At 63.2% G+C, this 27,305-nt stretch overlaps 3 protein-coding genes across 7 annotated transcripts; 2 read left to right on the forward strand and 1 right to left on the reverse strand.

The window, feature by feature from the left end:
• Positions 1-2,642: 2,642 nt before the first annotated feature.
• DNPEP (aspartyl aminopeptidase) lies at positions 2,643-7,768 on the forward strand. Its single transcript, XM_054278107.1, has 15 exons — positions 2,643-2,675; positions 2,806-2,881; positions 2,958-3,046; positions 3,120-3,233; positions 3,547-3,672; positions 3,811-3,941; positions 4,309-4,393; positions 4,814-4,921; positions 5,160-5,237; positions 5,568-5,651; positions 5,938-6,098; positions 6,245-6,284; positions 6,617-6,718; positions 7,075-7,242; positions 7,653-7,768. Exons 1-15 carry the CDS (start codon positions 2,670-2,672, stop codon positions 7,701-7,703), a joined length of 1,419 nt encoding a protein of 472 aa, XP_054134082.1. The 5' UTR covers positions 2,643-2,669; the 3' UTR covers positions 7,704-7,768.
• A 787-nt stretch (positions 7,769-8,555) lies between these two features.
• On the forward strand, positions 8,556-20,164 carry PTPRN (protein tyrosine phosphatase receptor type N). The gene is made up of 23 exons (XM_054278119.1): positions 8,556-8,687; positions 10,356-10,406; positions 10,598-10,711; positions 10,946-11,051; positions 11,174-11,372; positions 11,528-11,852; positions 12,062-12,178; positions 12,298-12,377; positions 12,453-12,739; positions 13,195-13,281; positions 13,401-13,480; positions 13,704-13,768; positions 16,044-16,256; positions 16,419-16,628; positions 16,719-16,866; positions 17,038-17,111; positions 17,404-17,481; positions 17,614-17,733; positions 17,845-18,011; positions 19,077-19,130; positions 19,242-19,306; positions 19,395-19,468; positions 19,566-20,164. The coding sequence occupies exons 1-23, from the start codon at positions 8,588-8,590 to the stop codon at positions 19,635-19,637; spliced, it is 2,886 nt and encodes a 961-aa protein (XP_054134094.1). The 5' UTR covers positions 8,556-8,587; the 3' UTR covers positions 19,638-20,164.
• Positions 20,165-20,328: 164 nt separating this feature from the next.
• Positions 20,329-25,737, reverse strand: DNAJB2 (DnaJ heat shock protein family (Hsp40) member B2). 5 transcript variants are annotated; one of them, XM_054278116.1, is made up of 10 exons: positions 25,654-25,737; positions 24,713-24,801; positions 23,504-23,613; positions 23,029-23,082; positions 22,766-22,885; positions 22,501-22,590; positions 22,274-22,379; positions 22,074-22,144; positions 21,626-21,847; positions 20,329-20,715 (listed from the first exon to the last, which is right to left on the reverse strand). In XM_054278116.1, the coding sequence occupies exons 2-10, from the start codon at positions 24,775-24,777 to the stop codon at positions 20,705-20,707; spliced, it is 849 nt and encodes a 282-aa protein (XP_054134091.1). In that variant the 5' UTR covers positions 24,778-24,801; positions 25,654-25,737; the 3' UTR covers positions 20,329-20,704. The 5 variants fall into 5 exon arrangements, with proteins under 5 accessions (XP_054134091.1, XP_054134090.1, XP_054134086.1 ...); XM_054278115.1 differs by lacking the exon at positions 20,329-20,715 and having other exon boundaries at positions 21,184-21,847; positions 22,766-22,882; XM_054278111.1 differs by lacking the exon at positions 20,329-20,715 and having other exon boundaries at positions 21,184-21,847.
• Between the last annotated feature and the right edge of the window lie 1,568 nt (positions 25,738-27,305).

Raw genomic sequence — 27,305 nt, forward strand, 5'->3', positions numbered from 1 at the left:
CCTCGATAGCATCAGCCATGCCAGTGAGATGAGGTAGCAGCACCCGCTGCATCGCTGGTGGCTCACGTAAGGCATGGCGGCCGCTCGCTCAGCCTCCAGCAATTCCTGGGCGCTGATTTCACTTTCCCATGCTCAGACACGTGGGCCGGGATGCGGGGGACTGCCTCGATGGATGCCATCCCTTTGCTCATCCTGGCAGGGCTGGCAAGGGGGGGTCCGGCAGCCTGGCAGGCACTGCGAGAAGGGGGTGGCACTTCCTGGAGCTCTGCTGTGTTTACACTCTTTGTCCTGGGCCATCTTTCCATTAACCCCTTCCAGCAGGGAGGACTAAGCGCTGCCTGCCCATCCCCAGAGCCTGCTGCCAGCAGGGAACACTTCTCTTACAAAGCCTGCCCAGAACCCCACCTGGGCTGCCAGGGGACACAGGAAGGACCACGGTGCCCTGTCCCTGCTGGCCCTTCCCTGCCAGGCACCCCTGGGCACACATGAGCCCAGCAGCAGGGTGCATGCATGCAGAGGAGGAGCTGATGCCATTTTGGAAGGGCTGCCTGTGGCTCTCTGCTGCTCGGGACGATCCGTGGGGCAGCACGGGATGGGGGACAGTAGCACTGTCTTTCCAGGAGCACGGTGGTGGGGTAGGGGGCAGCCATAGCAGGTGCTGTGCAGCCCTTGGCACCCAGCCCGGGGTGAATCAGAGCCCACCCGGATATAGCCATCAGGAGCTTTTTCTGGAAGTCCCGCTGTGCCGGGAATAGCTGTGGCACGCCGAGGCGCTGCCCTTTGCTCACAGCGGCGGGGCTGGACAGAGGCCACACCCGGCCCTGCCACTCACGGCTGCTCTGACAGCCCCGAGGCAGGCACGCCCTGCCCCTGCACACACACCTCGGGAACCATCCATCCTGAGCACCCGCTGGATACCCATCCCCTCTGGGCATCCACCGCTGGGGAGCCAGAGCTCTAAATGTCCTCAGATGTCCCTCAGGCACAGCCTGGGAACCATTCAAGAGCTCCTGGCCCTGAGCTGGGTTCTGGCAGCAGGGGGGTGATGCTGGCAGGAGGAGCGTGGGGATGGCTGCCTGGCACACAAGTGCCTTTGACACACGTATCCCAGCTCTGGGCTGGAGTGCTGGGTGCTCCCAGCCTGGCCGGGGGGGATCTGGCCTTGTGTTGTGCTGTGGTTGACATGGAGACCCTCCAGCTGTCTGTTTGCAGGGTGCCAGGCAGTGGGAAGGCTCGTTCCCATTTGGTGGTAGGGAGAGGCAGGTGCTGGGGGCTGGGAGCATAAATCCAGAGCTGTCAGGAGCTCTCAGCACGACAGGTCACAGGGTCAGGGGCAGCAGGACCACCAGTTTCCAGTCCTCAGAACACAGACAGCGTCTCCAGCTAACAGGGTGCCCACACGGGTGACTCAGGAGCTGGGAATCCAGCTGGCACCCAACACCTGGGCCCCATGCAGCACTCACAGGCTGCCACGTCCATCTCCTAAGGCCACATACCCATTGCTAGGAAGAAAGGACCCTGCTGGGAAATGATGCATGAAGACTGATGAAACCCAAAACCTTGCTGCTGCACCCAGCCCATGAAGGGAACCCAGACAAGGGTGGGAAGCACCCTAATCCATGCAAGACCAAGGGGTCCTATCCCTTGGGAGTGCTCCTGGGGCTGACAGGCAGCCTGGGTGCTGCCTTGCCAATGTGCCAACACTGAGAACCCAGTGCATTGCTGTTGCTCAGAGACATTTGCCTCCAACATGGGACCACGGGTTTGTGCCTTGTTTCATGTGGGGGCCAGGCAGTGCCAAGGCAGGGGAGTAACAACGATGGGGGGCTGCATCTTGGCTGTGACCCACCCCACTCCAAATATACCTAGCCTTGGAGAAGCGACTGTGTTTTCCTGTGCACCTGCACCCCTCTGCAGGCAGGCCAACCCCATTCTGGGGCAGTCTCTGCTCCCCCAGTTAGCCCTGCAGCTGTGGCACACTGGGGCAGGATGGGTGACCATCGTTGTGGAGCCTGTTCCTGCTCCTTGCTTCCCATCCCAGTCCCTCCTGGCTGTGTCCCTCTTCCACCCACCCTTAATTCAGCTGTACCCCAGCCTTGTCAGGCTCTGTGTTTGCCTGGCCTGGGCCAGAGTGCAGGGTGAGGGGTGCGGGCTGCGAGTGCAAAGTGCATGGCAGGGAGTACAGTGTGGGAGGCGCAGGGTGTGGATCGCGGGGCGCAGGATGCACATTGCCGATTGCGGGGTGTGAATTGTGGGGTGCAAGGCTGGGTGCAGATTGCGGGGTGCAGGGTGTGGATTGTGGGGTGCGGATTGCGGGGTGCAGGGTGCGGATTGTGGGGTGCAGGGTGCGGATTGCGGGGTGCAGGGTGCAGACTGCGGGATGCAGGGCCGCGTGCAGATTGCAGGATGCAGGGTGCGGATTGCGGGGTTCAGGGTGCGGACTGCGGGGTTCAGGGTGTGTATTGCAGGGTTCAGGGTGCGGATTGCAGGGTGCAGAGTGTGGATTGCGGGTGTGGATTACAGAGTGCAGGGTGTGGATTGCCGGGTTCAAGGGTGCGGATTGCGGGGTGTGGATTGCAGGATGCAGAGTTCCAAATCCGGGCGCAGGCCGCGCGTTCCTCCAGACCAGCAGGGGGCGCTGTTCGGGCCGGCGCGGGGCGGTGGCGGCCATGCAGGTAGCGGGCGGGCGGCGGGCGCGGGACGGGCTCGGGTCGGTGCCGCCCGGGATGGGGTCCCCGGTCCCGCGGGGGTCCTGGCCCGGGGCGGGGTTTTGCCGGCAATGTGCGGTGACGGCGGTGCCCACAGGCGGCGGCGCAGGGCTCGAAGGCGGCGGCGCAGGAACTGGTGAAGTTCGTGAACCGCAGTCCGTCTCCGTACCACGGTGAGCGCCTGCCCAGTCCCCTCCCCGGCTCTGTTCGTCTTCCCGCGGGCGGCCCTGACGGCTCTTTTCCCCTCAGTGGTGGCCGAATGCCGCAGCCGGCTACTGCAGGCCGGCTTCCAGGAGCTGAAGGAGACGGAGCACTGGGACGTGCGGCCGGCGCAGAAGGTGGGCCCGGCTGGGGTGGGGCAACGGGAGCCGGGGTGGACGAGGCATCTCACCTCTGCCCCTCTGCCTCCAGTACTTCATCACCAGGAACTACTCCACCCTCATCGCCTTTGCCGTCGGTGGCCAGTTCCAGCCCGGGAATGGGTTCAGCCTGCTAGGAGCCCACACCGACAGCCCCTGCCTCAGGGTAAGGTCTCCCGGCTGGCTGCTGAGTCTTTCTCTGGGTTCCTCCAGTTTCATGCCACAAGCAGAAACTATGCTGACTACCCCTGTGCCCTGCAGCATCATTGTTGGGTCCCTGCACCTTCCAAATGTGTCATCCAGAGCAGACTCTGCCTGCTGCTGTCTCTTCTGTGTCCCTGGTCCTGCAAAGCCCCTCACAGCACCCTGTGCTGGCAGCATCAGCAGTGAGGCTCTGGGCATGAGCTGCCCAGTTCCCACCAGCTGCCCGTTCCCCAGCGCTTCATGGTGCCAGCAGTGACACCTCTGCTGCTGTCCAGGTGAAGCGTCGCTCGAAGCGGGGACAGGTGGGCATAGTGCAAGTCGGAGTGGAGACCTATGGAGGGGGCATCTGGAACACCTGGTTCGACCGTGACCTCACCGTGGCCGGGAGGGTGATCATAAAGGTGAGTCTGATTTAGGGCATGCATGGTTGGATGGCTGTGTGTCTCTGGCACTGGGTCGCTGACCCCCACGCAGAGTGGGACCTGCTGCAGCCTCTCAGCTCTGCAGGCCTGGCCCCAGAAGGCCTCCTTGTGTTTCAGGACCAAGCCACGGGGCGCCTGGAGCAGCGCCTGGTACATGTGGAGCGGCCCATCCTCCGCATTCCTCACCTGGCCATCCATCTGCAGCGCAGCATCAATGAGAGCTTTGGGCCCAACACTGAGCACCACCTGTAAGGCCTGGCTCAGCCCCGACTCCTGGCCAGCCCTTGGGAGGGCTGGGACCCAGCTAGAGCAAAGCCCCGCCTTAGCTCTCCCTTTGGCAGCCACTCATTGCAGTGGGGAGATCTACAGTGGCTTTTAGCCCCCCAGAGTACTTCCAGGAGATGCTTCCAAGCATCCAAGCATTTGGGAAAGGACACTGGAGTGTCCTGAGGTGGCACAATAGATTTGTGTTTAAAATGTGCATTCTTCTTCCATTTGGCATATCAGTCATTCCCTGGAGGAGCAAGGCAAACACACCAGGAAGGGTTGGCAGTGTGTGACCCAAGCAGGTGAGGTGAGCAAAGCTCTGGGAGCTAATGTTGCTGACCCCCGCAGGGTTCCCATTCTGGCCACTGCAGTGCAGGAGGAGCTGGAAAAGGAGGTGCTTATGGAGTCCACACCTTGCAGTGCTGCATCCCAGGTGAGCTGTGTGCCAAGGATCAGCAGGGACACTTGCAAGGACCTCATACTTGCCACCTTTGATTTTGAGTCCTCAGGGACCTGCCACCAGGTTCCCCTTCTCCCTGTGGACTGCTGGTAACCTTCCATTCTGCCTCCCAGCTGTGCCCATGGCACATCTGTTCAGCTATCTCTCTCCTCTCACCCTTGCCTGCAGCCAGTGTGGAAGGGTGCATCTCCCTGGGGAGGCAGGGCAGGGAGGGGGGCTAGCACAGGGCATAGAGCTGTCCTGGCTGAGGTGGGAGCTTGAACATGGGAGATGTTAGTAGGAGAGAGGACTCTGCCAACATAAGCAGGGTCAGGGACAGCTTTGCAAAGGGAAACCAGGAGTTTCTCCTGCCATCCACTGCCTGCCCTGCCCACAGCTCTGCTTTCTTCCCAGGCAGAGCGGCACAGCCCTGTTCTGCTTTCCCTTATCTGCCCCCAGCTGGGGGTGAAACCAGAGCAGATTGTGGAGATGGAGCTATGCCTGGCAGATACACAGCCAGCGGTGAGTAAGGGCAGGAACCTCCCTCTGTCTGCTCACAGCCTGCAGGCTGGCACTACACAGGTCTTACCGTGTTACCTGCCACATGTCCTTTGCCTGGGGCATGCCAGGCTGGGAGCTGAATGGAACTAGAGGGAGCTGCTCCTGAGGGGCAGAGATAAGGGTACTGGAATGGGAACCCAGTGGTGGGTGCTTTTTGGTGACCCAGAGCTTGTGCCCTACTCCTCTTGGCTCTCTGCAGACACTGGGTGGTGCCTTCGATGAGTTCATCTTCTCCCCACGTCTGGACAACCTTCACAGCTGCTACTGCGCCTTGCAGGTGAGAGGGGAAACAACCTGGAGACTGCAGCGTGGCCCCCGTGCACCCCAGCTCAGCTTTGGGGTGGCCAAAGGCTCTGCAGGGAGTTGTGTTCTCATGGAATGGGTCTAGATTGTTGGAGGACCTGGGGTTGGATGCCCCCTTTGCTGGGTGTGTGGGATTCCCAGCAGCTCCCAGGGGTGACTCTTGCTGTCGCTGGGCAATGTGTGTGCCCACAAATCCTTCCTCCATGCTTTGGACCCTCCTGGGAGATTTCCTGATGGCTCAGTCCTGAGATTCTCAGGATGGAGTGGCACTCATGCTGGTGTCCATTCCCCCCTAATCCTGCAGGCCTTGATTGACTCATGTGCAGCACCCTCGTCCCTCTCCGAGGAGCCCAATGTGCGTCTCATCGCGCTCTATGACAACGAGGAGGTGAGCGAGGGGCACAGCCGTGGGGTGGCTGGCACCAGAAGGTGCTCCATGTTCTCTGCTCTTCCCCAGCCATGCCTAGCATTGGAGAGAGCATCCTAGCAGGAGAGAGATCCCACAGCCCAGTGGAGGAAGCAGGGATTTGCTTACAGCCACGTGGAGCATGGCCCAGGCAGGGGTGGGAAGCGCTGGTGTGGCAGGAAGCTGCTTGGCTGGCCTTTGGGAGCAGCCTGTCACTCCTGTGGCCCCTGTGGTGCTGCAGGCTTGTGCTGATGGTGATCCTTGGCAGGTAGGGTCAGAGAGTGCACAGGGTGCAGAGTCCTTGCTAACGGAGCTGGTGCTGCGCCGGATCTCTGCGTCGCCGCACAACCTGACAGCCTTCGAGGAGGCAGTGGCCAAGTCCTACATGATCAGTGCTGATATGGCCCATGCTGTGCACCCCAATTATGTGTGAGTAGTCTGAGACGTGCCACAGGCCTGACAGCCTGCCCTGCCACCTGTGGGATGTGTCCCCATCACTCCCCAGGTGGTACAGACACAACAGTCCTTGTTGCAGCAGGGTATGAGTAAGAGTGTGAAACACTTCTCTTTTGCAGGGACAAGCATGAGGAGAATCATCGTCCAGCCTTCCACAAGGTGAGGGCAGCCCTCTGCTTGGCTCTAGGATGGTTGCTGTCTGTCTGTCCTGCAGTGCTGCTGCCCAGCATTCAAATGGAAAACATTTATCCTGCAATGGGGTTTGACTATGCCACATGTCTGATGTTAATTACTTGGGATCCCAGTGTTGTCCGTAGAGCTCCTCCCTGCTCTGAGCTGGGACTGTCTTCATGGAAACACTGTCCCCATCCCCATGGGCCCACCCAGGAAAGGGAGAATGGATGATATTTTGGGCATTGCCTGGGCATGGGTGTTTCCAGGGCCACTGACTGTTCCTGGGTCCCATCACAGGCCTGCCTTCCTTTGTGCAGGGCCCTGTCATCAAGGTGAACAGCAACCAGCGCTACGCCTCCACAGCTGTCACTGAAGCTGTGATCCGGGACATTGCTGCCCGCGTGGGTGTCCCTCTGCAGGTGAGCCGGACTGGGTGAGCCCTCCTTGAACAGCAGGAGTTTGGGCTGCAGCCCTGCCCCTGGGTTATCAGAGGGAGCCTGTGCCCAAGCTCCACCCCTGTTACCATGTCTGACCCCACTGGGGTCTCTGTGCTGCCTGTTGCTGTGAGGCTCCAGCCCCAGGACTGCCTCAGGGAGCAGGCTGGTGAGCAGAATGGAGCCTGGCCTGAGTGTGCCCTATCTCTGGAGCGTTCTTTGAACCCTGGCATGGGTTGGTGCTGCTTCCCTGCCCCAGGTCACCTCCCTTCAGGGCTGAGGGCCCGTGTGGGAGGCCGTGGGGTAGCGTGTGGAGCTGTTGAGGTCTTGCCCCCGTGCAGGAGTTCATGGTGCGCAACGACACACCCTGCGGCACCACCATCGGCCCCATCCTGGCCTCCCGCCTGGGGCTGCGTGTGCTGGACATTGGCTGCCCCCAGCTGGCCATGCATTCCATCCGGGAGATGTGCTGCACCTCGGGGGTGCTGCAGAGCATCACCCTCTTCAAGGTGAGCCCTGTGTCCCCCATCCTGTGCTAAAGCTCGCTCCCTGCTCCTCTACATCTCCCACATCCCCATGTCCCCAACCAATCCCTGCTTTGGGGCTGAACCCAGCCATCCCACAGAGTTCCCCAGCTCTCTGGAGCAGCTCAGGTACTGGCTGCTTCCGGAGGGGCCCCCTCTCATCCCAGCCTTCCCCAGTGACTGTCATCCCTAAGTAGTTCCTATGGCAACCGGTGCTAGCCTTGAGTCAGCGATGAGTTACTATGGCGACGTGGTCCTGCTCTCTGCAAGTAGCTGCCTGCTATGACGCTGTGACAGGGAGCTGCTGCCTGCCCCCACTGCCTGTCCCCCCACCGCCTGTCCCCCCACCCTGCACCGCCTTGCTCAGCCCACCCTGACAACCTCTCTTCTTCCAGGGCTTCTTCGAGCTCCTGCCGACGGTCAGCAGCAGCCTGGTGGTCGACTGAACATGGCGGGGAGGGCGTAGCAGTGGGTTTAGTCCTGGGGCCATTAAAGCATTTCTGTCTCACCAGCGAGTGGTCCATGACTGTGGCTGGGGCTGACGTATGTAGCTCCCCCAGGGGACTCCCATCGCTCCCACCTGTGCTCTCCTCCGGAACCGTGAGCAAGGCCCATCCACAATCCCTTGTCGAGGGGTGCTGGGGGTCCCAGCTAAGGGGCCGAACAGGGAGGGCTCAGCTTTTACTCAGGGAGAGCTGGTGGGAGGATGTCCGGTCTGGTGCAGCGCTGGGGCCGCCCCTTTCCCCAGGAACGAGCCTACGGCCGTGTGCGCAGGGATCTGCCGGCGCCAGACCCGGAGCTGCTCGCCGGGGCCGGTACAGGGGGTCCCTGTCCGGGCCGGGGGCTGCCTTCTGCCCGCGGCCGATGCCCGGGCGGTGCCGCCGGGCGGGGCACGAGGGTGCGGCTCCGCGCTCGCCGCTCATTGGGCGGCTCTCAGGGGCGTGTCCCAGGCGGGAGCCAGTGCGGCCGCAGGGCAGGGAAGGGGCGGGCGCTGATTGGCGGAGGCGCTGCTGGCGCTGTGGCACACCCCCGGGGGGGCGTGACTCGCCCCCGGGGACGCGGCGATTGGCGGGGCGCTCGGCCGCCTCTCCCCGGAGCGAGGCGTGATTGGCCCCGCCGGACAGCGCGGGGCGTGAGCGCGGCGCTGAGGGCAGCCGCGCGGGTCTCTGATTGGCCGCGGCGCGGGGGGGCGGGGCGCCGCGGCAGCGCGCAGCGCGCCATTGGCGGGGCGGCGGCGGCGGGCGGGGCGCGCGGCGCGGCGGGGCGCGGGTTGGCGGCGGCGGCGGGGGCGCGGCCGGCGGGTGCGCCATGGTGCGGCCGTGAGCGGAGCATGGGGCGGCGGCTCCTCCGGGCGCTCCTCTGCCTCCTCCTCCTGGCCGGCCGCGGGCAGCTGCGTGACGGCGCCGCCGCCGCCGCCACCGCCGCACACGGTGAGACCGCGACCCCGGGCAGGGCGGCTTTGCCCTGGGCTGCGCGAGGGCCGGAAGGAGATTCCCGGGGAGTGGCGGGGCACGGGACTCCGCGGCCGGTGCGGTCTCCGCCGCTGTAGGGTGCTGTCACGGCGTGCAGCGGCGACGCCGGCCCCTGGCGGATAGCGGGACTGGGCGGCCCGGGACCGGCACCGCGGATGCGCCATTGGCACCGGGGGCGCCGCTCTCCCGGGACTGCCGGGCCGGTGGGTGTGCTAAACCCGGGACACCCTGCCGGCTGTAGAGGTGCCGCCCCGCCGGGCCCGAGAGCCAGCAGCTACGGGACGGGAGCAGAACGGTGATTGCTCATGCCCGGGCCAAAGCCGGTGCCCGGGGCTGCAGCAGGGATGGGGAGCCCGGGCCCGCGGCCGTGAGCGTGGCTTGCTCCGAGACCGTGCCGCCCTTTAGCCGCCCTCCGCCTGTAAGTGCGGCCGCCCGGGCCGGTGCACCCGCTCTTCTCCAAGTCGGTCCGTGTGGGCCGTGCTTGGAGCTCTCGGGGACCCGAGTGTCGCTGTCGATAGCAGGGCTGCAGCCCACCGGCACGGCACGGCACGGCACGGCCCGGGCTCCGCTGACTCACTACCGGGCGCCCGAGGCTGCTGCGCACCTCGTCCTCCAGCGGCCCGGGAGTGCCGGGGTGGATCCGGCTGGACCGCGGGGTCCGCTGCCCCCGGGAGCAAGCAGGGATTGGTGCCGGTGCCGTGACGGCTGCGGCCGAGCACTCCCCTGGCCGGAGGAGCCTCCCGGAGCCGGGGCCACCGCCCCTCCCGGCGGAGCGCGGCGTCTCGGCGGGAGAACGCGGCGCCGCTTCAGCACCGCGGACAGCGCCGGCCCTGCCGCCCGGCCCGGCCCGGCTGCCGCCGTCCCCGGGGTCTCCCCCGGCCGTGGGTCCCGTGCCCCGCACCGGCGGGGCCTCCGCCCCGGGGGACGCCGGCCGGGGGTGCCGGGGTTCCGAGGACCCTCATCCCCACTAGCCCCCTTCCCCCGCGGCGGGCTTGACGGGCCCCTCCCTCCCCTCCCCCCGGTTGTTTTCTCGTTCATTCCTTGCCATCCGGGGCTGAGTCATCGCCTGCTGCCGTCTCGCTGCTGACGGTCTTGGACCGAAACGGGGGGGGAAAGGAAGGGGGAAGCCGCCCCCTGCCCAAGTGCTGCCCGCCGAAGGGGTTGGAGAGGTACACACCCCACACCCCCAAGAGCACTACATCCGTGCTTTGGGGTCCGCCTCGCAGGGAGAGTGGATTCCCGTGTCACTGGGTTGCATCCCTTCCTCGTAGTACCACATGTAGGAGGGCGGCAGATGTGGTTTTGCGGGTCTCTGCTGCCTCAGTCTTACCTTCCTAACTGCCATCACCCCAAAAAAAACTCCAGGCCTTCCCCACTCTCCAGAGCCAAGGGCATACTTTCTACACAGCCCCCATCTTGTCTCTGAGGGGCAGAACAGACTGGCACCGAGCCTCTGCCATGGGCTACAAAGCTGTGTCCCCTCCCACCATCACCACATTGCGTCCCTGTGCCGCTTTTCTGGAGCGTAGGGATCCCCCAAGCAGCTGGTGATGAGCAGTTTCCATTGGAGTCCCCCTTGAAGGCTGTGCTGACTGGTCTGTCTGTCTGTCTGTCTGTCTGTGCCAGGCTGCCTGTTTGACCGAAGGCTGTGCTCCCCACAGGAGGTGTGTGTGCAGGGTAAGTGGCGAGCAGGGGTGCAGGGATCCCCTCTCCCTTCCCACGTGTGTGTGAAGGGTACAGGGATGCCCTGCAGGGGAGCCTAGGGTGCAGTGCAAGGAGGAATGGCAGGAGAAAGGTGGGGCTGTGCCCGGAGAGCCTCACATCGGGGTGTTTGTTCATCTGGTCCCGCTCTCTTCCTTCTCTGGCAGATGGGCTGTTTGGGCAATGCCAGGTGGGCTCCGTGCAGGACAGACCCTACTTTCAGGTCACATCTCCCGTGCTCCAGCGCCTGCAGGATGTCTTGCGGCATCTCATGGCACAAGGTGAGCGGGGGAGCGTGGGGGAAGTCCCTGGGACCCTGCAGGGAGGGGATGTCAGGTAGAATTGCCTAGTGGCACTAGAGCTGTCTGTGGTCCTGCTGGCCCGGGTGGGCTGAGGAGGCATGGGGTCAAGCCCCGGCCATGGGACACAGGGTCAGAATACCAGGACGGCATCCCCTGCACTCACACCACGGCTCCCAGGCTGCCTCCATGTCTCATAGCCTCCTCCCATGGCAGGGCTGTCGTGGCAGGACGGCATCACCCAGTATGTGATCTCTCAGGAGATGGAGCGCATCCCCCGTCTCCGCCTGCCGCCCTCGCTGGAGCCGGTGGCCAGGGACAGGTAGGACAGCGCTGGCAGAGCTCAGTGGAGCAGCGAGGGCTTTGTCCCCCAGATCGGGAGGGTTTAGGGGAGGGACGTGCCCCTTTCCCAGGTGAGTTACCCCAGCGCTGTTTGCCTTCGAGGTTCCTGCCTCTCCGCAGCGAGCCCCGGCGAGCGCCGCTGGCCCCGGACCCCGGCCTGCCCGCAGCTCAGCATGTGGAGCAGCCCCCAGCGCTGCTGCTTTCCCCGCTGGTGCAGCGGTACCTGGAGCACGTCCTGCTGCCCTCCCCACCCCAGCTGGCCTACGAGGAGGCTCTGCTCAATCCCTACTCCTACCACAAGGTAAGCTGGGGGTAAGCCTTCTCCTGGGCAGAAAAGTAGAGATTGGCAGGGAGCTGCTGCACTCCCAGCACTTTCCTGCGGGTGCTGGGGTACCCCCTGCCTCCACCGTGGGGTGACAGGGGACCTGTGGGGTTTGCCGTGTGTTCTGATTGCAGTTCAGCTATCAGGATGGTGCTCACCAGCATCCCAGCGGCTCAGCCAGGCAGAGCTCTGACACCTCCTCGCTGCTGGGCCGGGTCCCTGCCCAGACCCTCTTTGGGGCTGGCCCTGTGCCCTCCTATGGCGGGCAGCCAGGAGTGGATGGGGGGCATATTTTCCAGGACTTGGGCATACTTTCCCTGCCCAGAGAGAAAGCTGGCCGCCCGGACCCTGCCAGCACCAGGCTCCAGCACAGCTTGCGGCTCCCCAGTGACTACAGAAACGTAGAGGAGAGGGAGCAGCAAGCACCCCTGGCTGCCCAGCCACCCTCTGCACAGACGGGTACCTTGTTCTCCAGCCAGGCACAACCCTTGTCCCTGTCCTGTGCCCACAGCCACGAGTTCCTCGTGGCTCACACTTTCCCTCCTCTTTGGGTGCATGCCCATGGGCAGAATGTCCCTGCAACCCCACTTGCTCCATCTGCTTCATCCCTGGCCCCTGGTCTCCCTGCGGATGCAGAGCACCCAACCTGATGCTACATCCTCTTGCAGATGCTGCCCTGAAGAGACTGGCTTCTCTCCTGGCCAGCTATGGCCTGGGACTGCCAGAACTGAGTCCCCAGCAGATAAGCAGCCTATCCACCCTCCTCCAGCTGCTCCAGAGCTCTGGTGAGCTGGGTGCAGGGATGGGACAAGCAGGGGCTGGCAGCAGCAGATGCCCTGTTTCAGGGTAGGGATGTTGCCTTTTGGGGTGGGTGCTGCAGGATCTCTGTCTCTCTCCTTTCCAGGTGTTGCTGGCCCTGAGGTGCCCACAGCAAAACGGGTGGGTTTGCAGCAGAGTGATGCTGGAGGAGGTGCCATGGCACAGGTGGGATGAGGGGGAGGAGACATTTCCCCAAGGCTTTCCTCAGAGATTCCAGCTTCTCCTTTTTTCTCCCTTCAGGTGATGGAGGGGAACATGCAGCATGGAGAGGAGCCAGTGCCCCCTTCTTCTGCAGTGCCAACCCCCAAAATCCCAGCCAGCAGCTCCCCAGGGGATGGAACGAAGGGCAGGGCAGCACCCTCACCAGCTCCCCGGGCTGAGCCACAGCAGGGACACAGTGGGGATGCACTCAGCCCCGGAAAGAACATTGTGGTGGAGAAGAAGAGCTACACAGAGATGAAGGACAGTGGGGCACAACAGGGCATGCAGCCACTAGACGAGTATGGCTACATCATCACAGACCAGAAGTGAGAGCTGGGGGTCATGCAAGGGTGTCTGCATGTGTCATGGGTCTGTATCACCCCACCAACAGCTGTCACAGCCTCACATGCTTGGCTGAACCTGTTGGGTTTTTGGTAGGGTTGGGTTTCTATGGGGTCAGCTCCCACTGATCCATTCTCTACCCACAGCCCTTGTTCCACCCCAAAGCCTTCCTTTCCCAGCCCACACCAAGGCCAGAGCTCACTATTGCAGGATGGAAGGCTGGGAGTGTGTGTGCATGAATGTCTCTGCACGCTCGTGTGCAAGGGGGGTCAGCTCAGCCCCACCCACAATCACCACAGTGTCACCTCCTGCCCAACCTGACACCTGCTGTGTGCTTGGGACTCCCTGAGCCTGCCTGTCCCTGCTCCCTGACTGTGGGGAGCACAGGGCTGTCCCCTCACCCCTGCCCTCCCTCCTGACCCTGACACTGTCCCCACAGGCCCCTGGGGCTGGCTGCTGGTGTGCAGCTGCTGGAGCTCCTGGCCAAGCACCTCCACCTCTCCACCGCCAGCTTCATCAACATCAGGTGAGGTCCTGGTGCCATGGGGACAGGAGGGACTGGGCTGTGGTGAGGGTGGCTAGGGGGTCTGCATTTCCAGCTCTCACACTGTGAGAGCTCTCACACTCTCTCCCTGTCCCTGGCAGTGTTGTGGGTCCTGCACTTACCTTCCGCATCCGACAGAACCCCCAGAACTTCTCCCTGGCGGACGTGGCCAGCCAGACTGGTGAGTTGGGCAGCATCCCCCTGACCTTGTTCCTCTCTTCCCCTCCCAGCTGTGGGGTGCCCTTCCCAGGCACCAGGGAGTGAGGGCTCCTGCTGTCCATCCCCCTGCCTGGGCTGCAGTGGGGAGCTGCAGGGGCAGCTGTCAGAGCTATCCCCTGGCTCTGTTTCTGGGGGCTCTCGTGTGGAGAGGAGCATGCCTCTGACCATCTCCTCCCTGTCCACAGAGCAAGTGAAGGGAGAGCTGGAGCACGAGCTGGGCCTCAAGATTGTGCAAACAGGAGTGGGAGAGGTAGGAGTGAGCAAGGATTCCATCCTTGGGGCTGAGGGGGGCAGGGATAGGGCAGTGGGGATGCTGCCACTGGGTACAAGCCAGGGGCCCCCAGCCCTGGGGTACAGGGGCCTTTGTGAGTGAGTTGTCCCTGCCACTCTGTGGGGCAGCTGGGGAGTAGAGGAGACTGGGCAGTGTTTGGGATGCTGTGCTGGAGATAGACTCCAGTCCTGTGTTGGAGGACTCCTGTTGGAGACTGCTCCACTCCTGTCTGTCCATCATCCCCCTCCACTGCCTGGCAGCCCCATCCTGCCCGAGGCTCTCAACTCCTTCCAAAACAAAAGCTCCACAGTGTTTAAAGGTGGTTTGAGAGGGATTCCCATAGGCTTTTCTTCCCCTCAAAAAGAGTGCAGGCTGTATCCCTCAAGGCTCATCCTCACCCTTGCCTCCCTCCAGCCTGCACACCCATCTCAGCTGTGGCCCGGGCACCCGAGCACTGGGATGTTTGCAGGGCACCCCACAAACCATAGCTAGGCAGGCAAAATGCCATCATGTCTCCAGAGAATGGCAAAGCAGCTGGAGGCAGGGATGGAACAGGAGCCATCTGTTTGGAGAGGGGTTACCCTTCCCCATGCTCCTCTGAGGAACCACAGGAACAGTCTCCTGGGGCAGGGAACAGGGGCTGGAGACAAGGACCAAGCCTGGCTCCTGTGTTTGCAGCCTGAGGAGGAAAAATGGTGTAGCACATCCCCAGCCCAGTGTCCCCATTTCTCACTTCTTGTCATGTGTCTGTAGCTGTGAGCAGGAAGGAAGGAAGGAAGGAAGGAAGGAAGGAAGGAAGGAAAGAAGGTGGAACTTTGGAGGAGGCCATGAAGAAGGGGTGGCCTGGCCACTCAGGCAACCTGTGTCTATCTGCAATATGCAGAGTGTGTCTATGGCAATGCCTTTTGATGAGGCAGGTGGCAGGAACTGGCATAGATGACAAAGATGGAGCTCAGAGGAAGCTGAGGCAGCTTTGCAAACCCCCTTCTGCACTGACCTTCCCAGTTCTAAGCAGCTTGTGCTTTTCCTTCATTCCCTGCTGGCTCTGGACTTGGTGGGACTGGTGCAAGATTTGAGGAAGAGGGATGTAGGGAGGCAGGGAGACAGCAGGGCCTGGGCAGGCCTTGGGAGAGAAATCCCTTCTGTCCCCCCTGGCGCTGCTGACACCTCCAGGGGCTGCAGGGCTGCTGGGAGGTGCTGGGGCTGCTGGGTGCCCTGGCTGCAGGACTGGCTGCACCCTGATGGCAGCTGGGTGCTGGGGGCAGTGGCAGCAGGGACACCCGGGCTGGGGACATCCCCAGGCGATGATGACGGTGATGATGATGATGTAGTTGATGATGGTGCAGTGTTACCTCGGTAACCTCATCAGGCTCACAGCCAATGGGAGGCCGTGGCAGTGAGGTAATGCAGGGCTCTGGCAGCTCATTGGGCACAGGATGTTTGAATTGGTGATGGCCCAGGATCCCTGTGCTGCCCTAGCTGGACCTAGGCAGTCATGGCATTGACAGGAAGGTCTTGTCCAGCAAGGCCTGAGCAACATCCTGTGCCAGCATGGGACTGGCATGGATTGGGGTGTCTCGCACAATCACAGGGAAGGAGCCCTAGAGACACTACCAGCAAGGTGGCAGGGCTGCTCTGTGTCCAAACAAATGAGGACAACAGGGAGGACTTGTCCCCTGGCTGCTACAGCTGGGATGGTACCAGCAGTGCTGGCATATTGCCCGCCCTGCCTCCCTCAGTGTCCTGCTGTGGAGCAGTGGCTGCAGGGGACAGGCAGCCTCAGTTGGGCAAGTCCCTGGGAGTGGCACAGCCAGTGCTGCACTTGCCTCTCCTACACCATTGACTCCTGAATTCAGCCCTTGTTGATCTCCAGCTGGGCAGAAGGAGGTCATGGAACCAGAGTTCTAAGGGGCTGCTGCCTGCCTTGTAGAAGGGCAGTCCAGGCTGGGTTTGCCTCAGGCAGCAGCCCTGAGTGCTGGAGGCAGAAGTCACTGCTACCTGGGCTTGGCTAAGCTTCTGCAGCTCCAGGGACACCATTGTAGCAGTTCCCCGTGTGACACAGAGATGGGTGCACTCTGCCTCACCCCAGTGACACAGCTCTGCCCCAGCTGAGAGTGCTGGGAGAATCAGCACCCTCAGGAAGGGGAAGGAAGAACCCTTGCTCTGTTTTAACCCCCAGCAACCCCAGATGTGCAGCAGAATAGGGTCTCTGTCCCCCAGCCCCACACTAGCTAACCCTTGGCTTGGTCCCCAGCGCAATGAGGCTGCTGCCTACTCGCGCCCGTCCCGCTTCGGGGACGGCTTCCACTCGGTGCTGCTGACCTTCATCGCCCTGGCCTGCGTGGCAGTCCTTGCCATCGCCGTGTCTGCGGCCCTCTGCCTCCGGCGCCACGCCAAGCAGCGGGAGAAGGAGCGCCTGGCAGCGCTGGGGCCGGAGGGTGCTGCTGACACCACCTTCGAGTACCAGGTAGGGCCCTGCGGGATGCGGGACCCCGCGGGATGCGGGACCCTGCGGGATGCGGGACCCTGCGGGATGCGTCGCTGCCGCGTGTCAGCATCGCTCAGGGTGCACGGAGCTGCCCCGTGGTGGCACAGTGGCCGAGGCACAGGGCTCTTGCTGCCTCCCCAGGAGCTGTGCCGCCAGCACATGGCCGCCAAGTCTCTCTTTGGCCGCGCTGATGCTCCGGCAGCACCGGCAGAGACTTCGAGGGTGAGCAGTGTCTCGTCCCAGTTCAGCGACGCGCCGCAGCCCAGCCCCAGCTCCCACAGCAGCACGCCCTCCTGGTGCGAGGAGCCTGTCCAGTCCAACATGGACATCTCCACTGGACACATGATCCTGGTGAGCCAGCCTGGAGGGAGGGAGCCAGCCCCCTCCCCAGCCCTGCCTCTGCCCCTCTGCTGCTGGGCTCACTCCCACCCTCTGCCCCAGGCCTACATGGAGGACCACCTCCGCAACCGGGACCGGCTGGCCAAGGAGTGGCAGGCACTCTGTGCCTACCAAGCTGAGCCCAGCGTCTGCTCCATCGCCCAGAGTGAAGCCAACCTGAAGAAGAACCGCAATCCCGACTATGTGCCCTGTGAGCATCCCAGCCACCCTGCCCCAGGGATCAGCCCCAGGCACCAGCTGTCCTGTACAACACTGGGGCAGGGTGTGGGGCATGGGGACGCTCAGGGCCATGGCTGGTTGCAGCATTAGTGTGCCTGCAGCTCCTCTAGCCACTCACCAAGTCTCCTGGCCTGTTCCCTAGATGATCACGTGAGGATCAAGCTGAAAGCCGAGAGCAACCCATCCCGCAGTGACTTCATCAATGCCAGTCCAATCGTGAGTGATCACTCCTGCCCTGCCATCCTGCTCCTTGATGTGCCCAGCCTAGGTGAGGTTTGCACTCTGGGATGGAGCTGGACTGAAGTTACATCCCTCAGGGCTATAGATGGGAGCTTTGTGCCTGCCCCATTCCTCAAACAATTGTTAAATCCTATTTTTGTCCTGGCTGGGGCACCTGAATGTCCCTTCCCAACCTTCCTATCACCCCTGGAGTATCTCCCTATTCCTTCAAATGTTACCAACCCCTGGCTGAAGAGCGTGAAGTGTGATACCCCCTTTCCTGCTCCAGATTGAGCATGACCCACGGATGCCAGCATACATTGCCACGCAGGGGCCGCTGTCCCACACTATTGCTGACTTCTGGCAGGTGAGTGTCACACAGGTGTGCCAGCACATCGGGGTCCCTTTGTGTGCTGCCCACAAACTGGGTCACAGGGGCTTTACTGCCCTCCCCCCTGGGCTGTCCCCCAGCAGTGAAACCCCCTTGCCTTGCCCACAGATGGTGTGGGAACATGGCTGTACTGTCATTGTCATGCTGAGCCCCCTGGCCGAGGACAGCGTCAAGCAGTGTGACCGCTACTGGCCAGATGAAGGCTCCTCCCTTTACCACATTTATGAGGCAAGTGTGGCAGGCGGCCTGGGGCATGGAGCATCCTCCGGCCCCCGTCCCCCTGAGCGCCAGTGCAGCGCTTGCCTGGCACTGATGCCCACACCCTGCCTTGCTTGGCAGGTGAACCTGGTGTCAGAGCACATCTGGTGCGAGGATTTCCTGGTGCGCAGCTTCTACCTGAAGAACGTGCAGTCGCAGGAGACGCGCACCCTGACGCAGTTCCACTTCCTCAGCTGGCCGGCGGAGGGCATCCCCACCACCACCCGGCCCCTCCTCGACTTCCGCAGGTGAGCGCCCACCTGGCACCGTGCCAGCCCTTGGGGAGCCGGCGGTGATCCCAAATCCTGATGGGGCAGGTGAGGACATCGCTGCCACGATGATGGGGATCGGGGCCATGGCATGGGCCAGGTGCAGGACTAGGAGCTGCCATGGATTGGGAGGGGAACAGAAAATACAGGTTTTGGCCAACTTGGGATGAGGCTCAACAGAGTTTGGTGGGTAAGAAACCTCTGGCTGAGATTGCCAGGGCTCTCCAGCCTTTACAGGGAGGGTAGGAAAAGTGCTCTTCCCCTGAGCTGGCATGGAGGGCAGCATTGACTGGCACTTTCCCCAGCCATGGGTGCAAGAAGAAATCCCCAGTGCCAGCCTTAAACTGGCTGTGACCCATTGCTCCCAATGCTCTATAGCCAGTGGTGGAGCCCCAGCCAGCCCAGGGCAAGGGCTGCAGGACTGGGACTGCTCCCAGGAGACTTGCCTGCCCAGGTCTTTAGGTCCCTGGTGGTGGTGGGCTCTTGGCAGGCACAGGCTGCTCACTGTCCCTGGGTTGTGCGGGGCAAGGGACCCAGCCTAGGGCAGCAGGGGTGTCTCTGAGCATGTCGCCCTCCTCTCAGTCCCGCTCACGCTCTCTCTCTCTCTCTGTCTGTCTCTGTCTCTCTCTCGCAGCTGCCGGCGTCATTTTTGTGATTTGCAGCTAGTAATCTGGCTCCAGTTGCATAGTCACAAAAGTGATCGTTGGCAGCCGTGCCTGCTGCGTGGAGCATGCCAGGAGCCCCACCGGCGCCTGGCCCAGCCTCACGCCCCACCGGACCAGCGCCGCTCCTGGGGGTCCTGCCACTGCTCCCCTCCCCAGGCTGCCACCTGAGGAACTCAACTCCTTTCCCTGCCCACTTTCCACTCGTGGTCCCCATCCCATGTCCAGCACCATTGTGGAGGCAGGAGGAGGCACGAGCAGGACCCCCAGGGCCACATCATGGTGTGCTGCTGCCCTGCCCCACCGAGCACAGCAAGGGACACCTAGCACAGCCTTGACCCGGCACAGCAGGGCACTGACCTGTTCCCTCTTGTCCTTGCAGGAAGGTGAACAAGTGCTACCGGGGTCGCTCCTGCCCTATTATCGTGCACTGCAGGTACTGCAGGGGATGGAGGGGCGTTTGGGGGTGACTGAAGGCTGGGACCTGCTGCCCAGGACCAGTCCCACTGCAACCAGCTCCCCTGGACCAAGCATTTGTGTTTTGCAGTGACGGCGCAGGCAGGACTGGGACGTACATCCTTGTCGACATGGTCCTGAACCGAATGGCCAAAGGTAGGTGCAGGGAAGCACCATTTCTGCCCTGTCCCTGAGCCTGGCCTGTGAACTCCCCTCCTAGCATCCCTCTCTCCCTCTGCCCCAGGGGTGAAGGAGATAGACATAGCTGCAACGCTGGAGCACATCCGAGATCAGCGGCCCGGTATGGTGCAGACCAAGGTACGCCCCAAACTGGGGATCCTCTCCCTGCACATCAGCATACATAACCCCTGGGGCTGAGGTGGCAGGGACCCTCACATCTCCTGTGCTCCTGCAGGACCAGTTTGAGTTTGCACTGACAGCCGTGGCCGAGGAAGTGAACGCCATCCTGAAGGCACTGCCGCAGTGATGGCAAGGAGCCCTCCCTCCCCTCCTGTCTGCTCCCTGCCCTGCGCTTCGCACTCTCCTCACCGGCCTCTGGGCTGCTCTCCCTGTAAAATGGTGTCTGTGCTTCTGGCTCTGCTCCCCCTGGCCCCAGGCGCCCCTTCCCATCTCCCCAAGGACGCTGACCTCAGGCCCTCTGTGTGCAGGAACCCCATCACACCCACTGTCACCTCACAGGGGACAGGGCTTGGTGGCCCTTATGCCCTGTGGAGGGGGACACCAGGTGGTGCTGCTGGGAACTGGCAGGGGGACTCCCCAACCTGTCAGTTCTGTTAGCTCTCTTCCTGTACCCATGTGGGGGGCAGACATGGGGGCAGGGGTCCTCCACAGTTGGGGGGAGCATGGGGTGCAGGGGGGCCTCGCCCAGCCCCACTCCAGGTCCCCTTTGTGTGCTCCCTGCCTAGTCACTCAAGCAGAAGAAAAATTTCTAGAGAACTATAATTTTGTATCTTGATGTGAATAAAGTTCGTGTGTCACGTTCGTGCAGCTGCAGCCAGGCCTGGCCTCTGACTGTATTGGGATGGCACAGGGAGGAAATGGGACGTTCATCCACCTCTATCCCTGCACTCCTCTACTGCCAGACAAGCACGGCTCACCTGCAGGCAAAGATGAGAACCCTGCATCCCCAGCCCAGAAAAGTCCCCACAGGCAGAAGCTACTGCAAACAGGTTTATTGACAGCTGTTAGCAGAAGGGGGGTAGAGAGGGGGGCTACAGCGAGGAGGGGGGCAGAGCCCAGCCCTGCTGGCTGAGCCCAGCCATGCTGCCCCTCGCTGCATACAGCCAGCAGCCTAATCTACAGCAACCCCCGTCACCACCCTCTCCACCACCCTGCGGTGCCCGGGGCCTCTCCCCCAGCCCCGGGATTGCTCGGCCACAAGCCCTGTCGTGCCCCCCCTCACCGCATCCCACGGAGCCAGAGGGTGCTGGGGAAGGGGGTGGCAGGGGGTGGCCGTGCAGGGAGAAAGCGGAGTCCTGGCTGGGAGAACCTTCGTGGGCCAGTGGGCGTGCGCGGTCCCCGGGCGCAGCAGCCTCAGAACACACCTGGGGAGACAAGCGGAGGGGGGTACACAACAGCACCTGTGAAATCCTCCTCGGCCAAGGGCAGGGGAGAGGCAGGGAAGGAGGGAGGAAGGTCCCAGGCGGAGGAGGAAGACAGCCAAGGCAGAACTACGGGCAATGAAGAGGGAAGGAACACTTGTGAACAGCACGGAGAGTCACTGCTGCTGTGGGAAGCAAGGAGGGAACAGTGCCCTGGAGGGTGCGCAAGGCATACGGAAGGGAGTGACCAGGCAGAGTCTGCAAGGAGACAGAAGAGCAGGGAGTACAGGCAGGAGCAACAGCATCCAGAGGGAAGAGACAAGACACAAGGCACCAAGCAGAGGCTATGTGCACAGCCCTCCTTGCAAGGAGGGGAGCTCAACTAGCACTCCCTGCAGCCTGGGCAGGGGCAGGCTGCAGCCAGGGAGGCACCCGCTGGACACGCTGCCTGCCTGCAGGGCTGGGAGCCAGAGCATGCCTGCCCATGGGCCCCCCACACTTCCAGCAGACAGGGCAGGGAGCTGCCCCTCTTCTTGGGACCCCATCAAGGGGGTTGCTCTTCAAGCCACTACCTCCAAGTCTGGGAGCCTCCAACGCTGGGATGCCACTAGCCATCCGCTCACCTGAGCAAGGAGGCAGGGCAGAAGAGACCCCCTCCCTTGCTAGGGGAGGCAGGAGCTGAGTTCCGAGCAGTGAGACTCCAGCCCTGCTTTCCTCTCCCTGCCTCACGCTCAGAGCAGGGGGCAGTGCCACAGCTTCACTTTGGGGGCAGGTTCGTGCCCCACTGCAGCAGAACTGCTGGCCCCCCGTGGCTCCTGCTGCAGCCCCCCCCGGGCACCGCGGGCTCTGCGGGCGGAGGACGGGCTGCTGTGGCTGCCCCCCGGTGCCGACAGGGAGCCGGGGCTGTGCCCACCTGCTTGGTGGTGCCCCGCAGCTTCCATCTCAGAGAGGCTGTAGGCCATGGCCAGCTGCAAGTCCTCATCCTCATCCTCGCTGTCCGTGTAGAGGCAGACAGGTGAGGAGCTCGAGGTCTGGTGTGAGGCTGGTGCTGGCGGTGAGGGGGGCCGTGGCCTGGGGAAGGCGTGCTGCTCCCGCCGGCTCAGCTCCAGCCCCAGCGCCATGTCATCAGGAACACCTGTGGGGACAGGGGCAGGGCTGGGGGACTCATCCACTCCAGTTCTCCAAAGCTGGAGCGGGGCCCTGGCACCTCCAACCCACTCCACCAATCCTTCAGAGCAGAGCTCCAAACCAGGGCCAACCAAGGCTCAGTCCAAAACAAAGCCCGGATGCAGCACCTCCCAGACACCCCAAAGGGAAAGGGTGGAGGCCTCAACAACTCAGTCTGCAGTGCCCCTTCTCACCATCGATGTGGATCGACTTCAGCTGCCCATTCTCCTCCACTTCCACCCGCTCCCGCCCGTTCTCAACAATCCTGCAGACAGACAAACAGATGGACAGTCAAGGGCCGTGCAGCCGTGCAGCACAGCAGGAAGCTGCAGGGTCAGAGGCCAGCTGATGGAGGGAAGTCTGTAGGAGCAAGGTGGGCTGGCACTGCCCTCACCTCTTGGTGGTGATACGCCTGCCGTTAACAAAGGTGGTGGAGGTGGAAACAGAGCGGAAGCCCAGTCCTGCGTCTGGACCAGAGCTGAAGGATGAAGCGAAGAAATCTAGAGAAGGGAACAACAAGGTTGGTGTCAGGGTGGGTGGCAGGAGGGCAGGGGACAGACTGTGCAGGGGAACATGGTGCTCTGGGACTCCCCTGCTGGGAGGAATGGCAGCATCTCCTACCTGAGGATCCTGGGAAGGGGGAAAAGAAGTGGCCTCCCCCATGGTGCCGGGGGCCAGGTCCTCGCAGCTCAGAGAAGGGCATCATGTCATCTGAAAGGCAGGGATCCCCCCCATCAGCACTACCCCATCAGCTTGGTGAACCAGAAGCAGGGCACTGACATAGGGACCCTCTGCCAGGGCCAGCCATGAGCTCTATCCCCAGCCCAGCAGCTGCCCCACAGACAGAGAGATGCCCAAGGGCCAGCCTCCCCTGCCCCACACACACCAAAGAATTCAGCAAAGGGGTCTCGTCCGCCAAAGAACTCCCGGAAGACGTCGTGAGCGCTGCGGAAGGTGAAGGTGAATTCGGGGGCCCCAGCACTGGCCCTGGAGCTGCCTGCTCCTGCTGGAGAGAAGACACTCAGTGTTAAATGGAGCCCTGGGTGACATCTCGCCTGAAGGGTGGGGAGCCCTGGTGGCACTGAGCCACACTGGGTCTTCAGGAAGGGATGTATCCAGAGCTGCACTCACCCCCAGGGCCCTGCTCACCTGCTCCCATGAGTCCATCCTTGCCATAGCGGTCGTAGATGTCACGCTTCTGCTCTGCAAGAAGAAAGGGGGCTGCAGGGAAGCTGCCTGCCAGGTGGGGACAGGAGCACTGACACTTCTCCCAACCAAGGGAGGTGCAGAACAGCAAGGAGCAAGAGGAGGTGGTTGGCACAAGCTGCAGCACCGAACTCAAAACCAAGTAAGACCACTGCGCAAGAATGCAAAAGCTTCAGGCCCATGGGGGAGAGCCCATTGTGGATGTCAACAGCTCAGCATCTCTCCCAAGGCTGTTTTGGGAGACATGTGAAGAAGTAACCAAGCCTCAAAAGCTGTGTGGTAAAGCTTTAGGGACCACTGCCTCCTGGGGACAGCCAGGGATGCAGCCTGGGCGAGCCCAGGAGCAGGACATGCCAGTGTGAACAGTCCCAAGGCAGACACACACACACACACAGAAGACATCACTGTGGCCTCTTACTGTCCGACAGCACTTCGTACGCCTCGGCGATCTCCTTGAACCTCTGCTCAGCATACTCCTTGTTGTCTGGGTTCTTGTCCGGGTGCCATTTCAGAGCAGCCTTCCTGTACCTGCACACAGGGTCAGTGATGGGCACACAGCAGCCCCTGGCCTCTTGGGCCAGCAACCCCCACCTGAGCATGCACCTCCTCGCCTGAGGGCAGGGGCACCCCAAGCTGCTTCCCCCAGCACCCTACAGCCTCAGGCACTGAACAGGAGCTCCTGGACTAGTTCTTCCTCCCAACGGTATGTGTTTTCATATATGAATGTATATACACACATATATATAGATATATACATATTTATGCATACACACACCAACACACACAGACTAAACAAACAAACCAGAAATTACCCCAGAACTGCAGCACAACCACAGCAGAGCAACGTGTGCCCACCTCAGCTGCCCTCATCAATGGCTCTGGACAATGCTCACAGGTTTGTTCTGGAGCCTTCATGGGCTCCACTGTGAGTGTGCATGGACCAGGGGTTGCTAGGGGCCTCCGGGGGCCAGGAGAGCACCAGCAGCTCTCTCCTCCCCACTACAGCTAGCTTAACCCATGCTTCTCAGCTTCTCCCACTCCCCATTGGGAAGCCCCCCATGGGGACCTCTGCCACCTGTTGGCAAGCCAGCAATCTGCTGGCATTCCCCTCAGGCGATGCCTCACCCCAGTGAGAGCAGCAGCACCTGGGCAGGGCACCAGGCAGGAGTTGCAGACACTCAGGAGGCTCTGTCAGCTCCCCAGCAGTACCTGAGGCACAGCACCCACCTGCCCACATCCCTAAAAGGGGACTGCTCTTCACTCTGTGACCTCCAGTCCCCTGACTTTGATGCTAGCAGGGTCCCTGTGCCCCAACTATCTGCCATCCCTGCACCCTTTGGCAGAGAGAGAAAGAAAGGGGAGCCTCCAAACACCACCAAGACTTGCCTCCAGCCCCAGGCTGACAGCAGGGAGAGAGGAACCAAACCCCACCAAAAGATGTCTTTGTACGGCAGCAAAGCCCAACCCCGCTCTGGCATCCATACAAAGGAAACAAAGGCTGAATTGTCACCTCTGGAGCTGGGCCCTGTCCCCACTGCCCCGAAGGGAGCCCCTGCCTTGCTGGCACAAGGTGGGGGTGCTCAGGGGACTCTGGCCCACAGGCAGAGGCAGGCTGCCATACACTTACGCCTTCTTGATGTCCTCAGCGGAGGCATTACGGCTCACCCCCAGCGCTTCGTAGTAGTCGACCATGACGTGAGCTGTCCCACGGGGTCACTGCAGGGGGAGAAGGCAAAGTCAGGAATCCACAGGCACAGCCCGGTAGTGCTGGGTGTGGGACAGCAAGGGCAGGCTGCTCACCCTCTCTAGCGCCCCGGCCACCCCACTGCCTCCCGAGAGCAATCAGTGCCACAAGCCATGCCCAGCTCCCCAGCACCCTGCCCGCCCCTCGGCCCCCCGGGAGCACCGACAGCCCCGGCCGGGGACCCTTTGCTGCTGACGCACCGCCGTCCCGTCGGGTCACCCCGGCTTGCCCAGGCGGGGAGAACGGGGGAAGGGTCCCCGCTGTCGGTGCCGCTCCCTGCCCGCTCCCCCGGGGCTCAGTGGCGGGGCGCGGGGCGGCGGGAGGCCGCAGCCCGCTAAGGTGCTTAGCGGCTGGAGCGGATTAAGGGCTCAGCGGGGACCGTCCCCGGGCACGCCGGGACACTTCCACCGGCCGGCCCGCTCCGGGTGGGGGACAGGAGCAGAATGCAGCCGCTGCAGCCCCCCGCGACCCCCCGCGGTACCGTCCCGCCCCCGGTACTCGCCCCCGGCCCGTGAGTCCCAGCTGACGGGAGGGCGGTGCTGGCGCAGGCACCGGCACCGCCGCGGCACTGGGCCCGCCCCCCGGCCCGGCCGTAAACACGGCGCTGCCGGGGCCACCCGCCGCTGCTGGAAGTTTCCGCACCCCGCCCCTCCGCCACCGGCGAGCGGCGCTGGGCCGCGGCCAGCGGATCTGGGGCACCGGGAGGGGCGGTGGTGGCAGCACGGCAAGGGACGGCGCCGGCCCCGCTCCCCCCGTGGGCCACGGGCCGCCTCTCCCCGGTGGCGCCTTGCGCCCCGCTCCCCCCGTCCCGGCCCGGGGCCCACCTGAGCGCCGCCGCAGAGCCCTCCCCGCCCGCCCGGGCCGCCCGCGGCCGGTGTCGCGCGTCCCCCGCGCCCGGGCCACCGCGGGCCTGGAGGCGGCTCCGCTGCGTGACGGGCGGCGGCCGCAGCCAACCGCGAGCCCTGACGTCACGCCCTCGCCGTTCGCCGGGTGACGTAATGGGAGGCGCGTGCGGGCCGGCCGCGCGGCCGCTGCGCCGGTCGGGCCCCCCTCAGCCCCGGTCTGGCCTCAGCCCGGTCTCTGTCCCCGCCGGCTGCTCCGCTCCCAGAGCCGCGCTGGGTCCCGGACAGCGCCAGCAAGGTGCGGTGGCAGCGGCCTGTCCTGCCGGTGCCGGTGCTGACAGCGCACCGCGCCGGGGCACGGCTGCAGCCCGGGGCAGCGCCCGGCGCCGCGTGCCGCTGGCTGCCCGCCGAGTCAGCTGCCCGGCCGGTCCCGCCGGCAAGGAGGAGCCGGCCGGGGGGGACAGCCGAGGTGACTCAGCGCTTTGTCGGGGCGGGGGACGTGACGGGGCGCAGCTTGCCGGAGTGGCGGGCACAGCTCCCTGCCAGCAGCCCGGGCCGGCTGGCACGGCTGTGGCACCGCTGTGGCACCGCTGTGGCACCGGCAGCCCGGAGCTGCGGGCCAACCGCGCACCAGGGTGCCCGGGTCCCGTAGAATGCACCGGGAGCTGCGTTGTTGGCTTTTCTCGCTCACAGCCCCTGCCCGGACAGCTGCTGCAGAGGAGCTGTGCTCACCCATTCTCTAGGTCCTGGGCGGTCTCGGTCAGCTGCACCTCTGAATGTGTCCTCGCCACGAGGATTTATGATTCCCTCTTGTGGCCTGGATGGGAGAAGCAGAGAGCTTGATCTTTCTGCAGGGTCAGAGATTTTTGGATCCACTGCCACACCTACAACACAGCTGGAAGCTTCATCACCTCCCAGACATTCCTAGCTGGGAAGCCTGGCAGAATGAGGAGGCCTGAGACAGGCCATTCCCAGCACTGCTCAGGGACAAGTTCCAGGACAGATATCCCCGAGAAAAGCCTTCCCCAGCCATGAGTCGTGCGCCTGGGGTGGATGAAATGCCAAGGGCGTCATCTCATGTGCCAGAGGCATTTCTCCCTCCAAGGAATGGGAGACCGTTCCCTGCCATCAGACGGCAATTTCCTTGATGATTTCCTTGAACAACAGCTTGGAGTACTTCCTGCCCCCGGGGATTTTTCCCCGGATGCCATTGCCGCACTGTCCTCCTGTGCCTGTTTGCCCACGAGCAGGGAGCTGCTCCCTGGGGGCTGCCTGTGGCCAGGGCCCCTCCCCGGCTGCCGGGGCTCTGGTTTGGCCCATCGGCCCAGCAGTGGGTGCAGAGCCGGCATGGGCACTAGATGGAGCCACAGGCTGCTTCACAGGGATCCCATCCTGCGGCTGGGAGGGCGAGGAGAAGCCGAGACTTGGTGCCTTGCTCTCCTTTCCCTGGCTTTTGTGGCTGATGTGAGGACAAGGAGGCCCCGGGATGACAGCTCTCAGCTCGCTCTGTGCGCACCGGTGCGGAGGCCTCTGTGCTGGGATAGGAGAGAGCTCCATATGCTAGCGGTGAATCTGGAGCCGGGGGAGCACTTTGCTGATGCCTTCATGACAAAATTTTCCCTCACACCTTGAGG

Source organism: Melozone crissalis, unplaced genomic scaffold (genome assembly GCF_028551555.1).
Source record: "Melozone crissalis strain CALT ecotype California unplaced genomic scaffold, PUWL_Pcris_2 ptg000023l_1, whole genome shotgun sequence".
NCBI lineage: Eukaryota > Metazoa > Chordata > Aves > Passeriformes > Passerellidae > Melozone > Melozone crissalis.

What these genes read in the sequence shown, in the direction of transcription:
- DNPEP (XM_054278107.1), top strand. An exon ending in CCCAACACTGAGCACCACCT is followed by an intron (nt 3,942 to 4,308) that starts GTAAGGCCTGGC and finishes TGACCCCCGCAG; the next exon opens with GGTTCCCATTCTGGCCACTG. An exon ending in AGAGCATCACCCTCTTCAAG is followed by an intron (nt 7,243 to 7,652) that starts GTGAGCCCTGTG and finishes CTCTTCTTCCAG; the next exon opens with GGCTTCTTCGAGCTCCTGCC.
- DNAJB2 (XM_054278111.1), bottom strand. Translation starts at nt 24,777, where the DNA reads ATGGTCGACTACTACGAAGCGCTGGGGGTGAGCCGTAATGCCTCCGCT. An exon ending in AGGCGTATCACCACCAAGAG is followed by an intron (nt 22,145 to 22,273) that starts GTGAGGGCAGTG and finishes GTCTGTCTGCAG; the next exon opens with GATTGTTGAGAACGGGCGGG. An exon ending in GAAGTCGATCCACATCGATG is followed by an intron (nt 21,848 to 22,073) that starts GTGAGAAGGGGC and finishes CTGTCCCCACAG; the next exon opens with GTGTTCCTGATGACATGGCG.
- PTPRN (XM_054278119.1), top strand. Translation starts at nt 8,588, where the DNA reads ATGGGGCGGCGGCTCCTCCGGGCGCTCCTCTGCCTCCTCCTCCTGGCC. An exon ending in GGACGTGGCCAGCCAGACTG is followed by an intron (nt 13,481 to 13,703) that starts GTGAGTTGGGCA and finishes CCCTGTCCACAG; the next exon opens with AGCAAGTGAAGGGAGAGCTG. An exon ending in CAATCCCGACTATGTGCCCT is followed by an intron (nt 16,867 to 17,037) that starts GTGAGCATCCCA and finishes CCTGTTCCCTAG; the next exon opens with ATGATCACGTGAGGATCAAG.